The following is a 20,856-nucleotide window of genomic DNA, read 5'->3' on the forward strand; positions in this document are numbered from 1 at the left end:
TAATACTATATAAATACCATTCTCTAGGTCTATGTTTAAAGATATAAGCTCATAACCATTGTTTAACTCCTTACACAAAGTTTTCTGGTATTAATCAAGGTTGTTTGTTATTTGTTACTCTGGCTCATATGGTTTAACACTACTATTACTATAACATTACTATATAAGAAAGCCAGCTAAGTTATTGTATATAGATTCAATGACCAGTTACATTATCAGAAGAATGAGCTAAGCTGAAGCAGAACCACCTAAAATGTTTCCATTAAAGCTGACATTCAAGGCAGCCTATTAGTAGGTTTTAAAAAGGAAAAACTAGTGGAGGAATAACATTTTAGCTCAGACTTTTACTATAAATTCAGAAAAAATAGTTTGGAAGCCATGCCAAACTCCTTTGTTGCAGACTTCTTTCCTTCAAGTGCATGAAAGTATCAGGCACCTCAGAAGCAAAAAGTGAGTATGCAAGTAGTGTCACGTTAGAAAAAAGCAGTCCTATAAATTAAATATTATACTATTGAACTCTAGTCGCTTTAACGGCGGCACTCTTCTAAATTCACCGACTTCGGGGGCGGGGGGGAGAAAAACGGAGTTACTACATTCTTCCTTTACTTTCCAAAGGCTGAAATTATGAATTCAGACAATGTTGGTGCGTGTGCTTGCTCACCACAGGTCTGTGTACATCCCAGAACGCTCTCTCTTGACTGTCAAGGATCTTCCTTTCAATCTTGTCTCTCTTCTTGTCCACTCTGTTAACATCACAGCAATGAACAGTAAGCAGTGTTAATCATAGTGCCTCTGTGGGTAAAAGGCCACAACTTGAACAAATCTTCCAAAAGACTCACAAGGACTCACTTTGCTTGTGCTTCTGCTTGCATAAAAATGAACTCCCACTTCCGGGCAAATGCTCTCTGTAGCCTGGCCAAGCTCTCCTGTAAAATATACCACGGAGAAGACATTCTGGAGCTCAGCCTTACTATGCCCCCTTCTAGTTTATCTACCATATGTGAAAAGTGAAAGTGGAAATCGCTCAGTCGTGTCCAACTCTGCGACCCCATGGACTATACAGTCCATGGAATTCTCCAGACCAGAATATTGGTGTGGGCAGCCTTTCCCTTCTCCAGGGACTCTTCCCAATCCAGGGATCGAACCTAGGTCTCCCACATTGCAGGTGGATTCTTTACCCGCAGGGCCACAGGGAAGCCCAAAAGCTATCTGTTTCTGCCCGGTTGTACCATATGTACTTACCAAGAAAACAAATCAAAATTTCTTGGAGTAAGTGTACTTGGAATGATAAGTCATGCTCACTAAATGCAGCTAATCCTCAAATTAACAGTCACAGAGGACATAGGAAAGCCTATTACAAACATCAATATTAGCAAGTATAACTAAAAACCCCAAATACTAAACTTACATTAAAAAGTGCTCAACAGTAATTCATTGGATTTTTCTCTGCCCATTTTACTGAATAAGAAATCAGTACATTTCTACTACTGATTCAATAAGTTTATCTGGTTTTTGAGAAAAATGTAAACCTTTGGCCCCCTACTACCTATTTACAGATAGTGCTCTAAGTTTAGTAAATCAGAAGATAGCAATCATCTGAACAGATTACATGAGGTCAATTTAATCTGTTGATGGTGACCAACCTAAAGATTTTGCAAAAACCATTTTCCCAGTGTAAACACTCTTTAATTCTCGAAGTTTGGATATCTTCATTATATATAGTATATACTACTATATATATATATGTATACACATAAAGATTTTGGGCTTCCTGGTGGCTCAATGGCAAAGAATCTGCCTGCCAATGCAGGAGATGCAGGTTCGATCTCTGGGTCAGGAAAATCCCCTGAAGAAGGAAATGGCAACTCACTCCAGTATTCTTGCCTGGCAGAAATCCCATGGACAGAGAACCCTGGAGGGCTACATTCATGGAGTCACAAAGAGACACGACTTAGTGAGTGACTAAAAACAAATGACAACATACATAAAACTTTTATATTAAATCAGTTTTAGCAAATAATATATACTTCCTACTTCTTCCCCGAATTTGTGTGTTTAGAATTTCATCATGACTGTGAATGATGAGAGGAAGTAAGCAAGTAAGGGATATAGTAATTATGCTGTCCCTCCCTGGAAATCTGATCTCTAAGATTCATAAATGTAGAAAGTTCAGAGTGCCCAGAAATGACTATTGGCCTTATTCTTGCTCATCTTATACCTTCCTTTGCCAGGAAGTCCTCGGTACTTACAGCTTCATAGTCGGCCAGCTCCAGCCTTGCTTTGTTTTGCATTGTTCTTTTGCAGAGGTAAACCGCTAAAAGGGGGAAAAAAACACAATCATTTCTTGCCTGCTTATTTACACTGAGGCACTAAAAATAAAAAAAAATAGAGCATTATAAACCAAAGCATATTGGTCTTTGTCATTTTTCCTCAAATTGTCAATTTCTGATTTTATCATTCTGGGGGGACAAAACAAATAATCTGTAACATCATTACTGAAATTCAAGTGAAGAGAAAGTGTTAGTCACTCAGTGGTGTCCAACTCTTTGTGACCCCAAGGACTGCATCCTACTAGGCTCCTCTGCCCATGGGATTCTACAGACAAGAATACTGGAGTGGGTTGCTATTCCCTTCTCCAGGGGAATCTTTCCAACCCAGGAATTGAACCCAGGTCTCCTGAATTGCAGGCAGATTCTTTATTGTCTGAGCCACTCAAACACAATGGTAATTTAAAAAGGTGTTACAAGAAAATAGACATGTTTGGAACCTTGGTAACCATTTCATATGTCATTAAAAGTTCTCTCAGGGTACTGTATTGGCCTCTAGACAGGATTTAACCTCCAAAAAGCATTCAGCAACTGCTCAGTCATGTTCCAGTGATTCCATTCTATGAAGTTCCTCTTGACACATTTTAACTCCAAGGCATTTCATCTGGTGGTTTGAACTGAACAGTCAGTCAGCTGGGCAGAAGAATTCTAGGTCCTTCCTATAAACTAAGCAGAGATGCTGTTCTTTCCCAGCTGGTAAACTATATCTAAAAGAGAAATGTTTATGATGGCTTTGCAATTCTGGCCCTTTGCTTCCCATTCCAGGAAATCAGCCTGAGGAATAGTACTGGAGCTTGACAAACAGCATGGTGATTTGGGAGTACAGTGTGTTATCACTTACTTTTATTATAACAGCTGCCCAAAGCTTCACAAAGGAGCAACAGTAGGAGACTGAACAGCCTTGTAATCATATTTCTAGGCTTGAAAAGAAACTTCTTTAACAAGAACCTGACACCTCAGACTTAGCATGAAAGCATAGCTCAGGTCAGTCACAGAAAGCTGATCTTGCCAGAATTTGTTCCATAACAATGATAGAAATGCAAAGGCACAGCACATTTGTTTTTATTTTGTTGTTGTTCAGTGTTAAGTCATGTCCGATTCTTTGCAATCTCAAAGACTGTAGGCTGTCAGGCTCCTTTGTCTGTGGGATTTCCCAGATAAGAACACTGGAGTGGGTTACCATTTCTATCTCTGGGGGATCTTTCTGACCCAGGGATGAAACCTGTGTCTCCTGCATTGCAGGTGGATTCTTTACCACTTAGCCACCAGGGAAGACCCACAATTGGTGTGTGTTGTGTTTTAGTCACTAAGTCGTATCTGACTCTTGCGACCCCATGGATGGTAGCCTGCCAGGCTCCTCTGTCCATGGGATTCACCAGGCAAGAATACTGGAGTGGGTTTCCATTTCCTTCTCCAGGGATCTTCCTGACCCAGGAATTGAACCCAGGTCTCCACTGAACCCATTGCAGGCAGATCCTTTACCAACTGAGCTACAAAGGAAGCCCCACATTTGGTATATGTCCTTAATAGCTGAAAAAAGTAACAACTATTCAATATATTCAATAACAACTATTTCAATATATTATTGAAAGTCTTTACTGAATGCTCTGATGAGTTAGATATCAGCAATCTTCTATTTATCTCACTTTTTCGTGCATTGAAAACTTGGCCCATAACTTGTGACCTTGACTAAACGAATCCTGTCACTCTCTGGAACTCAGCTGCCTCATCCTTAGCTGAGATGGTCAGATTGGATGACCTCTCAGGTTCCCTCCAGCTCTGAAATTTCATTACTGGATAAAGTCATGATTTCACACTGACATGGACATTCTGAGTCAAGGAAGAGTTGAAGGGCAAGGCATGCAATTGCTAAGCCAAAAGAAAATTTGGAACCTTGCCAGGTGTTCAAGTTTACTCTCTGACTTCACTTTCTTCAGGTTCCCACAAAAGCTTTTGTCTAGTGTGATTTAAAACAATCTAAATCTCCTTCAAAGGGGATGACAGAGGATGAGATGGTTGGATGGCATCACTGACTCAACAGACATGAGTTGGAGCAAGCTCCAGGAGATGGTGAAGGTCAGGGAAGCCTGGCATGCTGCAGTCCATGGGGTTGCAAAGAGCCAGACACGACTGAGTGACTGAACAATAACAACATAATCTTCTTTCTGTTAAGACAATGTAGAAACAGAATACTAATGCCAGGCTGGATGAAGCACAAGCTGGAATGAACCACACCCTCTCCTTGCTCAAGGACAATGTGAAATCAGACATCCAAATTTCTTGTTAAGCAGGTTTTAATTAAAAGAAAAAAAAATTTTTTTTGGCAAATCACTTGGACGTAGAAGTAGTTTATTTCAGCTCTATGCCACAAAAAATTTCTATTATCTATCCAGAAAGTCTTAGGATATAGAATATTTACCTCCTAGGGTATGAAGTTTCTGTCGCTTAACTTCCCAGGCTGAGAAAATTTCAAAGACCAAAAACTGACTGAACAATAGTCTGCACCTTACCAGCCACTCTATATTAAAACAATGAAAAATAATGCCTCTGTTGTTGATTTGTGTATTCACTAAGAATGTTTTTCAGCTTTAATTGCTAGACTTGAGAAAATTGAGTCTTCATGAAATAGTATTGCTAATTCGTAGATGGACTGCAGCATGCCAGGCTTCCCTGTCCTTCACCATCTCCTGGAGCTTGTTCAAACTCATGTCCATTGAGTCAGTGATGCCATGATCTTACTTTTTCGAATGTTGAGTTTTAAGCCAGCTTTTTCATTCTCCTCCTTCACCTTCATCAAGAGGCTCTTTAGTTCATCTTCACTTTCTGCTATTAGGGTAGTGTTATCTGCATATCTGAGGTTATTAATAGTTGATAGAGCAATCAAATATCTTCATTCCAGCTTGTGCTTCATCCAGCCTGGCATTTCACACGATGTACTCTGCATATAAGTTAAATAAGCAGGGTGACAATATACAGCCTTGATGTACTTCTTTCCCAATTTTGAACCAGTTTGCTTTTCCATGTCTGATTCTAACTGTTGCTTCTTGACCTGTATACAGGTTTCTAAGGAGGCAGGTAAGGTTTGCCTATTAGTGCTTACTTATATTCTGACTAATTGTAAAAGACCCTGATGCTGTGAAAGATTGAGTACAGGAGCAGAAGAGGGTAACAGAGGATGTGATGGTTGAGTGGTATCACTGACTCAATGGACATGAGTTCGAGCAAACTCTGGGAGATAGTGAAGGACAGGGAAGTCTGGCGTGCTGCAGTCTAGGGGGGTCGCAAAGAGTTGGACATGACTGAGGGACTGAACAACAATATTATAAATGATCTCATTTATATGAGATCTTTTTTTTTATTTTTAAATTTTCCCTTTCATTCTTTGATTGTCAAAAAGTCTATATAAGGATTGTAAGCAGTCTATTATTTTCATGGTCACCATAATTAACTATTTTTCTTTAGTAAAACTTTAAATGAAATAAATATGCTTCCTGTAGTTATTAAGCCTAAGCAAAATGGGAAGTTTGGTTGTACACTGACACTGTCAAAGCCCTTTTTTTGTTGTTGTTTAGTTGCTATGCTGTGTCCAACCCTTTTACAACCCAATGGACTGTAGCCAATTTCCTCCATCCGAGGGATTCTCCAGGCAAGAACTGGAGTAGGTTGCCATTTTTTCCACCAGGGGATCTTCTCCACCAGGGATCAAACTCGCCTCTCTTATGTCCCTTGCATTGTCAGGTAGGTTCTTTACCACTAAGCCATCTGGGAAGTCCAAGAACCTTTCTATATAGGCTAAAGGTCCTCAAAACATCCTGAGGGAAATAGAGCATTGGTAGAATATTTTGGGGCACAAACCATCATTCTGCAAAATAAGGTAAGTTCTGGACAATTTTCATTGTTAAATTGTCAAAAGTTCCTTATGTTGAGAACATGTTTGCCTTTCTGCAGTTGGCATACATTGGTTTCAGTTGCCCCTAGGATGAGATGAGTGAGGCATTTGCCTACAGGGTAAGTCAACAGATTGCCAAATTACCCATTAATCAAGAAAATAAATAATACTTTAATGTAACATATCAGAGAAGGCAATGGCACCCCACTCCAGTACTCTTGTCTGGGAAATCCTATGGACGGAGGTGTCTAGTAGGCTGCAGTCCATGGGGTTGCAAAAAGTCGGACACAACTGAGTGACTTCACTTTCACTTTTCACTTTCATGCATTGGAGGAGGAAATGGCAACCCACTCCAGTATTCTTGCCTGGAGAATCCCAGGGATGGGGAAGCCTGGTGGGCTGCCATCTATGCAGTCGCACAGAGTCAGACACGACTGAAGCGATTTAGCAGCAGCAGCAGCAATGAAAAAAATATAAAAGTATTCAATAAGGACATGCTCCAACAGGGTCAGGATTTGGGTGAAGTGAATGAGGTGAGTCATAAAAGTATAGCATCAGCTCCTGTCTTTACTGGAAATTTCAATTTCTTGAGGTCCACATTCTATTTGAATACTGGAGATTGCACCCTCAAAAGAAGCCAGATGAAAGATGTTGGTTGATGTGTGTTCATCTGCAGGAATTTCAATGTGCATTGTTTGCTTATAATATCAGTGAACTTACCATCTCTCGCTTCTGCTTGAGTTTTCTACCACCACTACAGTCTCTACTCCTTACCACAGTTCTCTTAAAAACTTCCTTGGGTCTTGGCCTCCAGCTCTCATTGCAATCCCTTTATACTAGATGATTCTTGATGTAAATACATGGGAAATTCATTCCTGACTCCATTTTACTTGGATTGGATTATTTTTTTGTACTTGGGTGAAAAAATATCAGAAATCTCACACAACTTAATTGTCAAAGAACGGTGTTTTTTTCATAGCCCTTTAGTTCATATTGGCTTGTCTTAGTAACTAAACACAATCAACATATTCTATTTTTCTATGAAACCAAGGTAACCATGGAAAAGTGTTTCTCCGTATAAACTGGCTTGTAGATGTTTATGTTCTCCAGAGGCTTTCCAGCAAGTTTAAATTGGTGATGAAAACAGACATTAGATATTGACAGAGTATAAGAAGCATTCTTTAAATCTTCTTTAATCAATAAGTTATTGTCTGTTCCATGCTGTCTCAGAAAAAAACAGCTAAGTAATCACTATTATTTCTGTTGGGACTTCCAACTCAATTACAGCATCAACATCCTCTTTATAAGAAAGTGTTCATGCTTTATAAATGTTCTTTCAACAAACAGTGGTGGGAAATTCAAAGTTGGATAATTTGAATCGCTTCTATACTTGTATGTAAAAAGATAAATCACAGAAGACAAAGCATCATTGCCTATAGGAGTGGTACAGTGTCTGAGATCATTATCATTTCACTTTCTCTTTGTCTATAACCTTTTCAGTTCAGTTCAGTTCAGTCGCTCAGTCGTGTCTGACTCTTTGTGACCCCATGAATCGCAGCACACCAGGCCTCCCTGTCCATCACCAACTCCCAGAGTTCACTCAAACTCACGTCCGTTGAGTCGGTGATGCCATCCAGCCATCTATAACCTTTTATTGAATATTTATTTTATTGTTCACTTGTATAATAATACACTTGCATATTAATCTTCACTTGTATAATAAACCAAGCAAATGAGACATAAACTGGTATATGTTTATTCAGGGGGAAAAACAAACAGAATAATAAAGACTATGCCTACTTTTAGTTAAAAATTAAATGCTCTCCAGGTTTGGGAGAAAGTTTAGACAATGACTCTCATTAAATGGACTCTGACAAGAGCTAATGTTAAACCGAATGACATTAATAATTTTGAGATGACTGACTTTGAGAGATGTTCCATAAATTATTTTCTGTGTAAGCCATGCCATTTCCTCGTGTTTAGCACTAAAACATTAATCTATCATGAAGTGTTGAAATATGAACTGCCATTGTAAACATTAACATATTCAAGAAAAACACAAAAGATGTATGGAGAGAACATTAAGAATAAGAATTTGCCTTTATGCAAGGAACAGGGAAAGTGCATCTGTCAGTAAATTATAATGACAAGCGAAAACAATTTTGATCCATTAAGTATGAGAGGAACAATGCCAGTTTTCTTAGGCATATTCATTTTTATTCATTCAACAATTTTAGGGAGTCAGTATTATTATTATTTTTTCTTGAAAAGCAAGCAGACAGGCTCAGAGAGGTAACAAGCCTTGACCAAAGTTACACAGTTGGTATGTTGCTGTGACACACCAACTGAGCTCAGGTCTGTCTGCCTCCATCGCCTGGGTTTTTCTCAGTGAGCTCCTTTTCGGATGTCCAGGTGTTTTCTTCACTCGTACTCCATAATCTTTGGTGAAATGATTCCCAGGCACCATCCCAGGTTAGAACTGGACATGGAACAACAGACCAGTTCCAATAGGGAAAGGAGTACGTCAAGGTGGTATATTGTCACCCTGCTTATTTAACTTATATGAACAGTACATCATGAGAAATGCTGGGCTGGATGAAGCACAAGCTGGAATCAAGATTGCTGGGAGAAATATCAATAACCTCAGACAGGCAGATGACAACACCCTTATGGCAGAAAGAGAAGAACTTTCACTCTTGATGAAAGTGAAAGAGGAGAGTGAAAAAGTTGGCTTAACACTCAACATTCATAAAACTAAGATTATGGCATCTGGTCCCATCACTTCATGGGAAATAGACGGGGAAACTGGAAGCAGTGACAGACTTTATTTTTTTGGGCTCCAAAATCACTGCATATGGAGACAGCAGCCATGAAATTAAAAGATGCTTGCTTCTTGGAAGAAAAGTTATGACCAACCTAGACAGCATATTAAAAAGCAGAAACATTACTTTACCAACAGAGGTCCGTCTAGTCAAGCTGTGGTTTTTCCAGTAGTCATGTATGGATGTCAGAGTTGGACTATAAAGAAATCTGAGTGCTGAAGAATTGATGCTTTTGAACTGTGGTGTTGGAGAAGACTCTTGAGATTCCCTTGAACTGCAAGGAGAACCAACCAGTCCATTCTAAAGGAAATCAGTCCAGAATATTAATTGGAAGGACTGATGCTGAAGCTGAAACTCCAATACTTGGGCCACCTGATACAAAGAACTGACTCATTTGAAAAGGCCCTGATGTTGGGAAAGATTGAAGGCAGGAGGAAAAGGGGATGACAGAGGTTGAGATGGTTGGATGGCATCACTGACTCAATGGACATGAGTTTGAGTAAACTCCGGGAGTTGGTGATACAGGGAGGCCTGGAGTGCTTCAGTCCATGGGGTTGCAGAGTCAGACACGACTGAGCGACTGAACTGAATAGTCCCAGGATAGACAAAACATTCCACAAAGTTCTCCAACTCAGACATACCAATCAGAAAGCTGTGTTTTTTTTTTTTTTTAAGTAACTTTTCTCTTCAAGTGTCTCAGTTTTGAAGAATGCGTACCCTGAAAGTGTTTGTCGCTCAGTTGTGTCCCACTCTTTGCAATCCCATGGACTATAGCCTGCCGGGCTTCTCTGTCCATGGATTTTCCAGGCAAGAATACTTGGAGTGGGTTGTCATTTCCTTCTCCAGGTGACCTTCCCGACCCAAGAATTGAAGCCGGGTCTCCCACATTGTGAGCAGACTCTTTACCGTCTGAGCCACTAGGGAAGTTATACCCTGCTGTGTACCCTGGATGAAAAAAAGCAACATTCCCCTCACTAGAAAAGAATCATCTATTCTATTAATTGTTAAGTACTCTGGTTTTTAGATTGTTTTCTGTAAGTTATGTTAGTTTGAATTTTTGGTTGGCACATGACCACCTGGATGAACTATGAAATCCAAGTTTGACAAAAATGAGGGTTGATTTCATTGGTTTTTTATGGACTTTCCTATGGTTTTCTATCAAATGTCTTTCCAGGAGGCAAAGAAAGCCAGATTGCTGTCAAGTTTCTGTCTTTGCATATGCTGGCCCTTTCTCTGCCTCAAATGCCTTCTCTGCCTTGCTTCCTGAAAAATTTCCCCTCTTTTAAAATCCACCTCAAATGCTCTCAGTTCTTTTGTGAGATCACTCTGGAAACCCTCAAAGTAATTCTCTTATTCTTACAAACTTCCATCTATTTTACATATACCACTATTAACATTCACTAGGCACTTCACAGCAACTTCTTTTGTGTAATTCTCTTTTCTCACTTAGCCTATGAGTTACTCAATAGTGTAGATAAAGTCAGAGTCTCCTTATCCCAGTACCTACTATGGCCCTTGGCATTGAAACAAATCCTCAATAAATACTCGTAAAAATGATATTTAAAAACCATGAAATATTACAATGTTTTAAAACTGTAGCCTTCAGGAAAATGTAAGAAGCAGCACTTATTAGGAGCCTGTTTCCTTGAAGAGTTTAATTAAAATCATGGTTGTTGAACTGAGTTCATTTGAAGTAGACTGAATTTGATTCACTATGATTGAATTTCCTACTGTATCTTTTCTCTTGTTTGCATTTGGCCTTTCATGTTTAACAAAACCTTCTGCTAACAGGATCACAAGATCCCTCAAATAATAGTGAGAAAAGTGCAGTGTGGAAGGCAAGGGACTTACTACAAATCATAGCTAAATAGAAGAGGTGAACAAAAATTCTGGCTCTCTGAACCCCTTTGTTACTCTTTCCAGTAGAGTAACAATAATAATAATAATCCTTTTAGGTTTATTTATAGCTCTTTAATCTATTCAAAGGAAAAGTATTTTTTTAATAGTCACAAGAGGCACTATAACATGGAATAAGCTGCCACCAGATTTGGTGACTTTCCAAACAAGGTCATTTATAAATTCAATGTTAGAAATATTACTCCCTATTGAAATTTTTAGTATTCTCTTCTCAGTGACAAACAATAAAATGCAAGCACGTATTTATCCATACATAATGGTATTGTCAACAATAAAATGAAGAAATAGTGCACTGACCATAGTCTGTGTTTTCCGGCTCCCAACAATTTGATGGCCAAAAATAGGGTGTCTGTGGAATGAAAAGAAGTGGAACTTAGGTTAAACACATAAAGAGTTAGTGGGACTCCTGCTTTATGAACCGTGTTTATCTTCAGCAATTATCTAGAACAGTTTGCTAACAATGTGTTTTATTATCTAGAAAAAAATACTCAGAGAGGCACTGTAAGGTTTTCCTTTTAAATTTACTTTGCTAATCAATTGTTCAGCCTCTAAATAAGTACAGCATGTATATAAAACAGTGTGCCTTTGCTACAGTTGCATGTCATCTGACATAAAGGTAAAAGAACTGATTGCACTATTTATACAGAAGTGTTAATAGAAGTGTTAATCCACAAAGACTGAAAGCAAAGTATTATATTCACTAAGACTCATGATGAAATAAGTTTATATTTAGAAAATTAATTTTGTTGATTCGTGTATTTCATCGTTGCCCTCCATATGTCCAAAAGCACAACCATCAGAATTTTTCCTTACGATGGGCAAACAGTTGCCTGGCTCTATTAATTATAATAGTGCAGTTCTCAACATTATCCAGCTAGATTAAAACAACTTTTCTCCTTCACTTTAAAAAACATTTCTTCATAGACACACTTACTGCTCTAAATTTTTAAACTGCACAAGTCAGAGATCAATTTTTTAAACTAATATCTTAGTTGACTGCTTAACAATAGACATATATGATTCTGTGAAATTCTAGAAACTGACTGATGAAACTATAAAGAAACTGTCTGATTGAGAAAACCAATTATTATCATCAGCAGGTTATATTTTCTGATAGGGTTTTTCTAGCCCTGATGGCTGGACATGCTTGACTCTAAACTCTGAGCAAACTCCATGACTACCTGTCTGCTCTTTCAAATTGTTCCTCGGATGATGATGGCCCTGGGATTCAATGGAACAGTCTCTGTAGATATCAGACTTGTGGATTTGATTATATTTTTCAATTTTACATTAACAATCAGATTAACAATCTGTGTGTAGCAAGCATATTTGGTGTAATCTCTGATTGCATGCATGCATGCTCAGTCACTTAGTCATGTCCAATTCTTTGCGACCCTATGGACTGTAGCCAGCCAGGGTCCTCTGTCCATAGAATTTTCCAAACAAGAATACTGGAGTGGGTTGCCGTTTTCTTCTTCAGATGATCTTTTCAACCCAGGGATCGAACCCACGTCTCGTAACTCTCTTGCCTTGGCAAGCGGATTTTTTGCCACTGTGCCATCTGGGAAGCCCAATCTCTGATTACCGGTTTGATAATTCTGCCTCTTAGAAGAGGGATTCTCAAGGAGGGTAAAAGGGTAATTGGGAAAACTTTTTGAATCTCTGAGAGAGGGTCCTTCCAAACAGTTCAGGACTCCCAGGGGATTTGATTCACTCTCTATACTTTCTTGGAAATTGCTCTGGTATCATAAAGAAGGCTACTAATATTAATTCTGTATATAGGTGAACAAATTTAGAGGGTAAAAAGGTTGAAGCACTAGATAAAGGGGGATATCAAGGCTTTATACAGCACCCCCTCATTGGCAAATAAATTCACTTAACCCAATTTGAGGACAAAATTGGGTCACTATTCTAGGGGAAGCATAGAGAAAGAAAATAGAAAAAAATCTTCTTTTCATGCGGGCTGCTAGTGTTTGAGATACTTCTCAGAGAATGCATTATTCCCTTTGGGTTGCTTCTTTAGTTTGGGGGATGTGTGTGTGTGTGCAAGCATATTTATTTAATTTTAAAAATATACACTCTAGTCAGACTGGTCAGACAACATAACTTTTTTTTTTTCCCCCTCAAAACTACAAGGAATGTTTTCACCAGTATTCTTACAATTTTTATTTATTTTTCTATCATTTATTTAGTGAAAACTCTCTGACTGTAAAAATAAATAAATGAAACTATTTTATCCTGTGATATTATGTGGAAAGATGTTTTCAGGTCTTCCAAGGAGATCAAACCAGTCAATGCTAAAGGAAATCAACCCTGAATATTCATTAGAAGGACTGATGCTGATGCTGAAGCTGAAGCTCCAATACTGTGGCCACCTGATGCAAAGAGCCGACTCATTAGAAAAGACCCTGATGTTGAGAAAGACTGAAGGCAGGAGGAGAAGGGAGTGCCAGAGGATGAGATGGTTGGGTGTGTGGCATCACTGACTCAATGGACATGAATTTGAGCAGGTTCCAGGAGATGGTGAAAGACAAGGTCGACTGGTGTGCTGCAGTCCATGGGGTCACAAAGAGTCAGACATGACTGAGCAACTGAACAACAACAACATTAAGTGGAAAAGGTATAAAACTAACACTCTTTACTAATATTGCAATATTTTTTTCTAGGAAACCAAAAGAGTTCCAGAAAAACATCTATTTCTGCTTTATTGACTATGCCAAAGCCTTTGACTGTGTGGATCACAATAAACTGTGGAAAATTCTGAAAGAGGGGAGTGAATACCAGACCACCTGACCTGCCTCTTGAGAAACCTATATGCAGGTCAGGAAGCAACAGTTAGAACTGGACATGGAACAACAGACTGGTTCCAAATAGGAAAAGGAGTACGTCAAGGCTGTATATTGTCACCCTGCTTATTTAACTTCTGTGCAGAGTACATTATGAAAAATTCTGGGCTGGAAGAAGCACAAGCTGGAATCAAGATTGCCGGGAGAAATATCAATAACCTCAGCTATGCGGATGACACCACCCTTATGGCAGAAAGTGAAGAGGAACTAAAAAGCCTCTTGATGAAAGTGAAAGTTGAGACTGAAAAAGTTGGCTTAAAGCTCAACATTCAGAAAACGAAGATCATGGCATCTTTTCCCATCACTTCATGGGAAATGGATGGGGAAACGGTGGAAACAGTGTCAGACTTTATTTTTCTGGGCTCCAAAATCACTGCAGATGGTGACTGCAGCCATGAAATTAAAAGACACTTACTCCTTGGAAGAAAAGTTATGACCAACCTAGATAGCATACTGAAAAGCAGAGACATTACTTTGCCAACAAAGGTCCGTCTAGCCAAGGCTATGGGTTTTCCTGTGGTCATGTATGGATGTGAGAGTTGGACTGTGAAGAAAGCTGAGTGCCGAAAAATTGATGCTTTTGAATTGTGGTGTTGGAGAAGACTCTTGAGAGTCCCTTGGACTGCAAGGTGATCCAACCAGTCCATTGTGAAGGAGATCAGCCCTGGGATTTCTTTGGAAGGAATGATGCTAAGGCTGAAACTCCAGTACTTTGGCCACCTCATGCAAAGAGTTGACTCACTGGAAAAGACTCTGATGCTGGGAGGGATTGGGGGCAGGAGGAGAAGGGGACGCCAGAGGATGAGATGGCTGGATGGCATCACTGACTCAATGGACGTGAGTCTGAGTGAACTCTGAGAGTTGGTGATGGACAGGAAGACCTGGTGTTCTGCGATTCATGGGGTCGCAAAGAGTTGGACACAACTGAGCGACTGAACTGAACTGAACTGAAAAGACAATTTCTTCCCTAGATGGCTCTAGTGGTAAAGAACCTGCCTGCCAATATAGGAGACGTAAGAGACATGGGTTTGATCCCTGGGTCAGGAAGATCCTCTGGAGGAGGAGATGGCAAGTCACTCCAGTATTCTTGCCTGGGGAATCCCATGGCCAGAGGAGCTTAGTGGGCTACAGTTCATAGGGTCACAAAGAGTCAGACATGACTGAAGTGACTTGCACAGGACACAGCACAAAAGACATTTAAAGAATAACAAACCTTATAGTTTGCTGGAATTTAAAAATTTACTTTCACAGTTCAGCTAGACTTTAGGACACTTTAGTGTATGAGTTTCTTTGTTTTTCAGAGTTGGGTCCTTTAGCTGTGATTAAACAGATCCAAAACTGTCTAGCCATCACTCAGTAATCTTTGGCACATATTCTAACGTGATGAAAGTCATGAAAGTGATCTGGATAATCATGTCAGATCTCAATTTCAGTTAGCTAAGGAGAATAATTAGACAATTATAAGTTTACAGTGCATACAAAAATCACATGATTGAAAATTTACACAGTGCAGCATATCAGTGAAACTGTTTGTCTCAAACTTATGCCCCAAAGCTTCTTCAGATTCCTAATGATGGCCAGAATCTCAATCGTTTCCTGAAGCAATTATAAACACAACATTGCAGGCTTCCTAGTTTAATTCATGAATTTTAAAATCCTTTCATGGAGTTGAATTTCAATTTAATGTAATAAAGAACTTAATGCTGCCTGGAACCAATGCAAAAACGGAAGCATATACCTTGAACAATAATGCGTTTTCTATTTCTAGAGCTGTTCAAGTATAGATTAATTAATGCCTTGGTAGACACTGTAGCAGGAATTAAATTATCCCTGACTTTGGTGAGGTGTTTTTTGTTTGCTTTTAAAACCTTGGTTTTAAGATTGTATGGTTATTAGATTTACAAATATATCATATTTATATCCTATTTTGAATATGTGTATATGCCATTAAAGTATTTAACATTAACTCATATAATTTAAAAGATTATCTATCATCTATTGGAAGGACTGATTTTGAAGCTGAAACTCTAATACTTTGGCCACCTGATGGGAAGAGCTGACTCATTTGAAAAGACCTGATGCTGGGAAAGATTGAAGGCAGGAGAAGGGGACGACAGAGGATGAGATGGTTGGATGGTATCACCGACTCGAAGGACATGAATTTGAGTAAACTCCACAAGTGGGAGATGGACAGGGAGGCCTGGTGTGCTGCAGTCCATGGGGTTGCAAAGAGTTGGACACGACTGAGCGACTGAACTGAACTGAACTGATCATCTATTTAGGTATATCAAACTTGGCAATCTTCTGCCTGTACCTAGAAGTAATGTAAGAGATCTGGGTTTGATCCCTGGGTTGGGAAGATCCCCTGGAGAAGGGAAAGGCTACCCACTCTAGTATTCTGGCCTGGAGAATTCCATGGACTGTATAGGGTCGCAAAGAGTCGAACATGACTGAGCGACTTTCATTTTCACTTTCACTTTCAAGACATCACTACTAATTTTCAGCCATGCCTCAGCTAGTTTGTTTTGAGGGAAATTTTTGAATTCAATAATTGTCAAGAGGTAGATTATATTCAGGGCTTCCCAGGTGGCGCTCGTGGTAAAGAACCCAGCTGCCAATGCAGGAGACATGAGACCAGGGTTCAATTCCTGGGTTGGGAAGATCCCCTGGAGGAGGGAATGGCAACCCACTCCAGTACTCTTGCCTGGAGAATCCCATGGACAGAGAAACCTGGTGGGTTACAGTCCATAGGACAGCAAAGACTCAGACATGCCTGAATCAACCTGCCACACACACACACATGCAGATTATATTCAGTGCCTCCCTTGCTGCTGCTGCTGCTAAGTCGCTTCAGTTGTGTCCGACTGTGTGGGACCCCATAGATGGCAGCCCACCAGGCTCCCCCGTCCCTGGGATTCTCCAGGCAAGAATACTGGAGTGGGTTGCCATTTCCTTCTCCAATGCATGAAAGTGAAAAGTGAAAGTGAATTCACTCAGTCATGTCCGACTCTTAGGAACCCCATGGACTGCAGCCTTCCAGGCTGCTCCGTCCATGGGATTTTACAGCAAGTGTACTGGAGTGGGGTGCCATTGCCTTCTCTGCAATGCCTCCCTTACAGATATATTAATCTTATACATAGATGATTTTACTTGTAAATTGACAGTGAAGATGGATAAAAGTTGGTATTTTATCAAAAAATATCTTTTATTTAGAATTTGTAAAAAAAAAAAATTTAGGCTTAAATGTTTACTTTATAGTCTGTATATGAAAAATTCATATAAGAAAATAAGATTTTATGGAAAATATAACCCTGCAATACCAGAGTAACTCCTTTAAAAAATCAAAAAGTGTTAGTAGCACATACGAAATTTCTTTTCTAATAACTAGTAATTTTTATTCACTAAAATGCTAACCTTAGGACCACAAGTTACTCTAACTTAATAATAAGCTATTTTAAGCACTATTACTTAAAATTTAACTGTTCTAAGGATAAAGCTTCATTATTTTAAAGACTTTTAAAATTAAGTGATCCAACTGATTTCAATTGCTTGAATACTTAGGTCAGTATCACAATTTCAGGAGGTTGCATTATTTCCTAGCTATTCAGTGTAAAATCCAATGATTATTCCTTGGATAGAAGTGCTCTGTGGCAGTGAGAATACTCTAGGAGGACAATGACCTTTGAGAACAACTTTTTTCAAAACATATTCCCTCTGTTCTCTGTTTCCCCAAGCGAGTCCTTAGGCACTCAAGTCACTTATTTAATCAATAAATCAGAGCTAGTGAGAAGAATGCTCCGATGTCTAGAAGTGGGACAATGGGAAGAATCCTGTGAAAGAACCTAGAGCTAGAGTTTGAACTCTGGCATTATATGAGCCTTAATTTTACAGACTGGAATCCACTAGTCAGTTACTAATGAATCATAATGTCTGATGAAATGTAGAATACACTTCAGGTAAATCATCGTAACTCAAGTGTCGACTGTGTGCCCAATGACCAAAATTGGAGTCCATAATCATTTCCTCAAAGATTATTTTTTATAGGTATCTCATTTGAAAATGACCTAGAATAACTCTTGTCAGTTCATAAGTTATCTAAGATGGCCTCCTGAGTATACACACACAAAGCATCATGCGTGTCCTTCACAGACTTTTTCAGTCACCAAGTCATTTCCAACTGTGTGATCCCATAGACAGCAGCACGCTAGGCTTCCCTGTCCTTCATTATCTCCTGGAGTTTGCTCAAACTCCATTTCATTGAGTCAGTGATGTCATCCAACCATCTCATCCTTCATTGCCCCTTTCTCCACAGACTTATAGAAGGTCTCAGACATGCAGAGGATATGTATTTATTAGTTATTTCTATCCTGGAGCTTTAAGCATTCCCATGACTGTTTGCTTGGACTGTAGATGGCTCTGGATGACACAGAGCTTCCTTCCTAGCAAATAAATATAATTTACAGATGACTCTCTCATCTTCCTGAATTCCACTGTCACTCTGAATTTTTCCCAAACTTTTTATATAAAATATAACTTCAATCATCACACAACTTAGTTTTCACAAATCATTAATTAATTAGATTCTAACTAGCTCAAGTCAAAGTAAAATAAGCCAAGTCTCAAAATTTCTGTAAAACAATGAAAATGCAGACATATTTTTACTTTTAAATAATACTTTTAATAAACTTACTTGGAACCGGTAAAAGGTGCCATCATCCTTGAGTGTGAGGACATGATCCGAGATTGGAAAGAAGTAGCCGTGGGCAGCCATTAGCGTTCCCAAATGGAGTGCCTCCACTAGTTCATGAAAACAAATGGAAAAACACATATATAATTCTTTAAAACTGTTCATTTATAGGCATGTAGAATTTTATCTTGTTTCTTTTGAGCACATTCCTACATTGGAATACTCAGCATCCCAGAAAAGCCTGTCTTTGTACTTCTTTCAGCTCTTTCACATAAGGTACCAAGATGGCTCTGCTTCCTGATAGTGACCACAATGACCAACCGCGCACGTGATCAGACCATGAGAACATAAAGCTATGGAATGTTGAAGCTGAACGTCTTTCTGTAATCAAAGAATCTGCTTCCTTCATTTTACAGATGGGACATGTTTTGCTATGTGTTAATAATCTTCCACAAACAAATATATTTGGCATTTACATAGCATTTTAAACTTGAGAAGGGGACGAAAGAGGATGAGATGGCTGGATGGCATCACCGACTTGATGGACTTGAGTCTGAGTGAACTCCGGGAGTTGTGATGGACAGGGAGGCCTGGCGTGCTGCGATTCATGGGGTCACAAAGAGTTGGACACGACTGAGCAACTGAACTGAACTGAACTGAACTGTCCTGTAATATGAATATCCAATACTATTAGCAATTCTTCTAATGACATATCATTACTAGATAATGTTAATAGGCAATGTTTAGGCATCTAGAACAATTTCTACTGCGCTGTGTGCCTGCAGTCTGTGGTTGGCTAGATTGCTCTAGCTTTTATGACTCTATATACAATATTCTAGACATGGACTATGTAGAGATTTATATAACAATGAAAACATTATATTTTCCCAGTAGTCTGAGAAATAGTTGGAACATAATACTGTAATACTCACACTCCTTCTAGAGCAGTCAATGGTTTCTCCCAATAAAAAGGATAAGAAAATTTGTTCACTAGGATTATTACTGCATTTGTGCAGGGACAACATAAAGTTTGCCAACTTGAAGCTTAGAAACCATGGAACTATTCAAGATAGCTTTTTAGTCCAATATAAGCATATATGTATATAGAAAATAAAAGAGTTAGGTTTATTGATTTGTTTGTGTATCTTTAGGTGCAATTTTCTGGTGGCTCAGATGGTCAAAAATCTGCCTGCAATGCAGAAGACGTGGATTCAATCCCTAGGTCAGGAAGATCCCCTGGAGAAGGGAACAGCTATCCACTCCAGTATTCTTGCCTGGATAATTCCATGGACAGAAGAGCCTGGTGGGCTACAGTCCATGGGTTTGCAAAGAGTCAGACACGACTGAGCAACTGACACTTTTTTACACTTTAATGTGCAATTTATAGATTTAGTTCTATTTTTAGATAAACAGCTAAAATGATTCTTTAACTCTAGGATTCTAACAGACTTTCCAGGACTCTATCTCTATCTCCGTCTGTCAATCACAGGTAATTTTCACACTTCAGCTAGTACTGAGTCCCTAAACTGCTTGCTATGGCCCACCTACCTAAGCATAAGAATCTCTTCCTATCCCCTTCACACGTCTATATTGGCTAATAATGAAATAATTGTTTAATTTATTTAACCTGTAGTTGGGTACTATAGTGCCCCTTTTAATATTATCTAGCATATTGCAAAATTTTAAGTGGTAACTTCTACCTCCAGCCTCCACTCTACCATTCTTGTCAATAAGAAAGAACAACTGCTGACCATCCTCTTTACCATGGGCCTGGAAGACCGTTATTAAGTGACCCAGTTATCTTGTTTACACACCCAATCAGTTATACACCTCTCTCCATAGAGTGTTCTTTTTCTACCAAGAAGGATTTCATCCTTTATGCATCCTTTTAGTTCAAAATCAAGATCTTCTCAAAGTCTGTGCTGCTTATAAGTATATACTCACATAGTCTGTGATTGTCATTAAAGCTGAGAAGGTAGTGTTATATGATGGGAAGAACAAAACCTTTGGAAACACTTTTTAGCTTTTGTTACTTAAATTCTCTGCAGAGAAGGCAATGGCACCCCACTCCAGTACTCTTGCCTGAAAAATCCATGGATGGAGGAGTCTGGTAGGCTGCAGTCCACGGGGTTGCTAAGAGTCAGACACAACTGAGCGACTTCACTTTCACTTTTCACTTTCATGCATTGGAGAAGGAAATGGCAACCCACTCCGGTGTTCTTGCCTGGAGAATCCCATGGACAGGGGAGCCTGGTGGGCTGCCGTCTATGGGGTTGCACAGAGTCGGACAAGACTGAAGTGACTTAGCAGTAGCAGTGCCTCTCCTATCCATTAATACAGGTAATAAACCCACCCTGCACAGCTCATA

At 39.2% G+C, this 20,856-nt stretch overlaps 1 protein-coding gene across 1 annotated transcript in view; it reads right to left on the minus strand.

Moving 5' to 3' along the window:
• RGS7 (regulator of G protein signaling 7) overlaps positions 1-20,856 on the minus strand; it is a 486,897-nt gene that overhangs the window by 66,522 nt on the left and 399,519 nt on the right. Inside the window, 5 exon segments of the mRNA XM_070385326.1 lie at positions 662-743; positions 850-926; positions 2,250-2,314; positions 11,253-11,304; positions 18,492-18,598. Coding sequence (XP_070241427.1) covers positions 662-743; positions 850-926; positions 2,250-2,314; positions 11,253-11,304; positions 18,492-18,598 — 383 coding nt within the window.

Source organism: Bos mutus, chromosome 16, assembly GCF_027580195.1.
Source record: "Bos mutus isolate GX-2022 chromosome 16, NWIPB_WYAK_1.1, whole genome shotgun sequence".
Taxonomy (NCBI): domain Eukaryota; kingdom Metazoa; phylum Chordata; class Mammalia; order Artiodactyla; family Bovidae; genus Bos; species Bos mutus.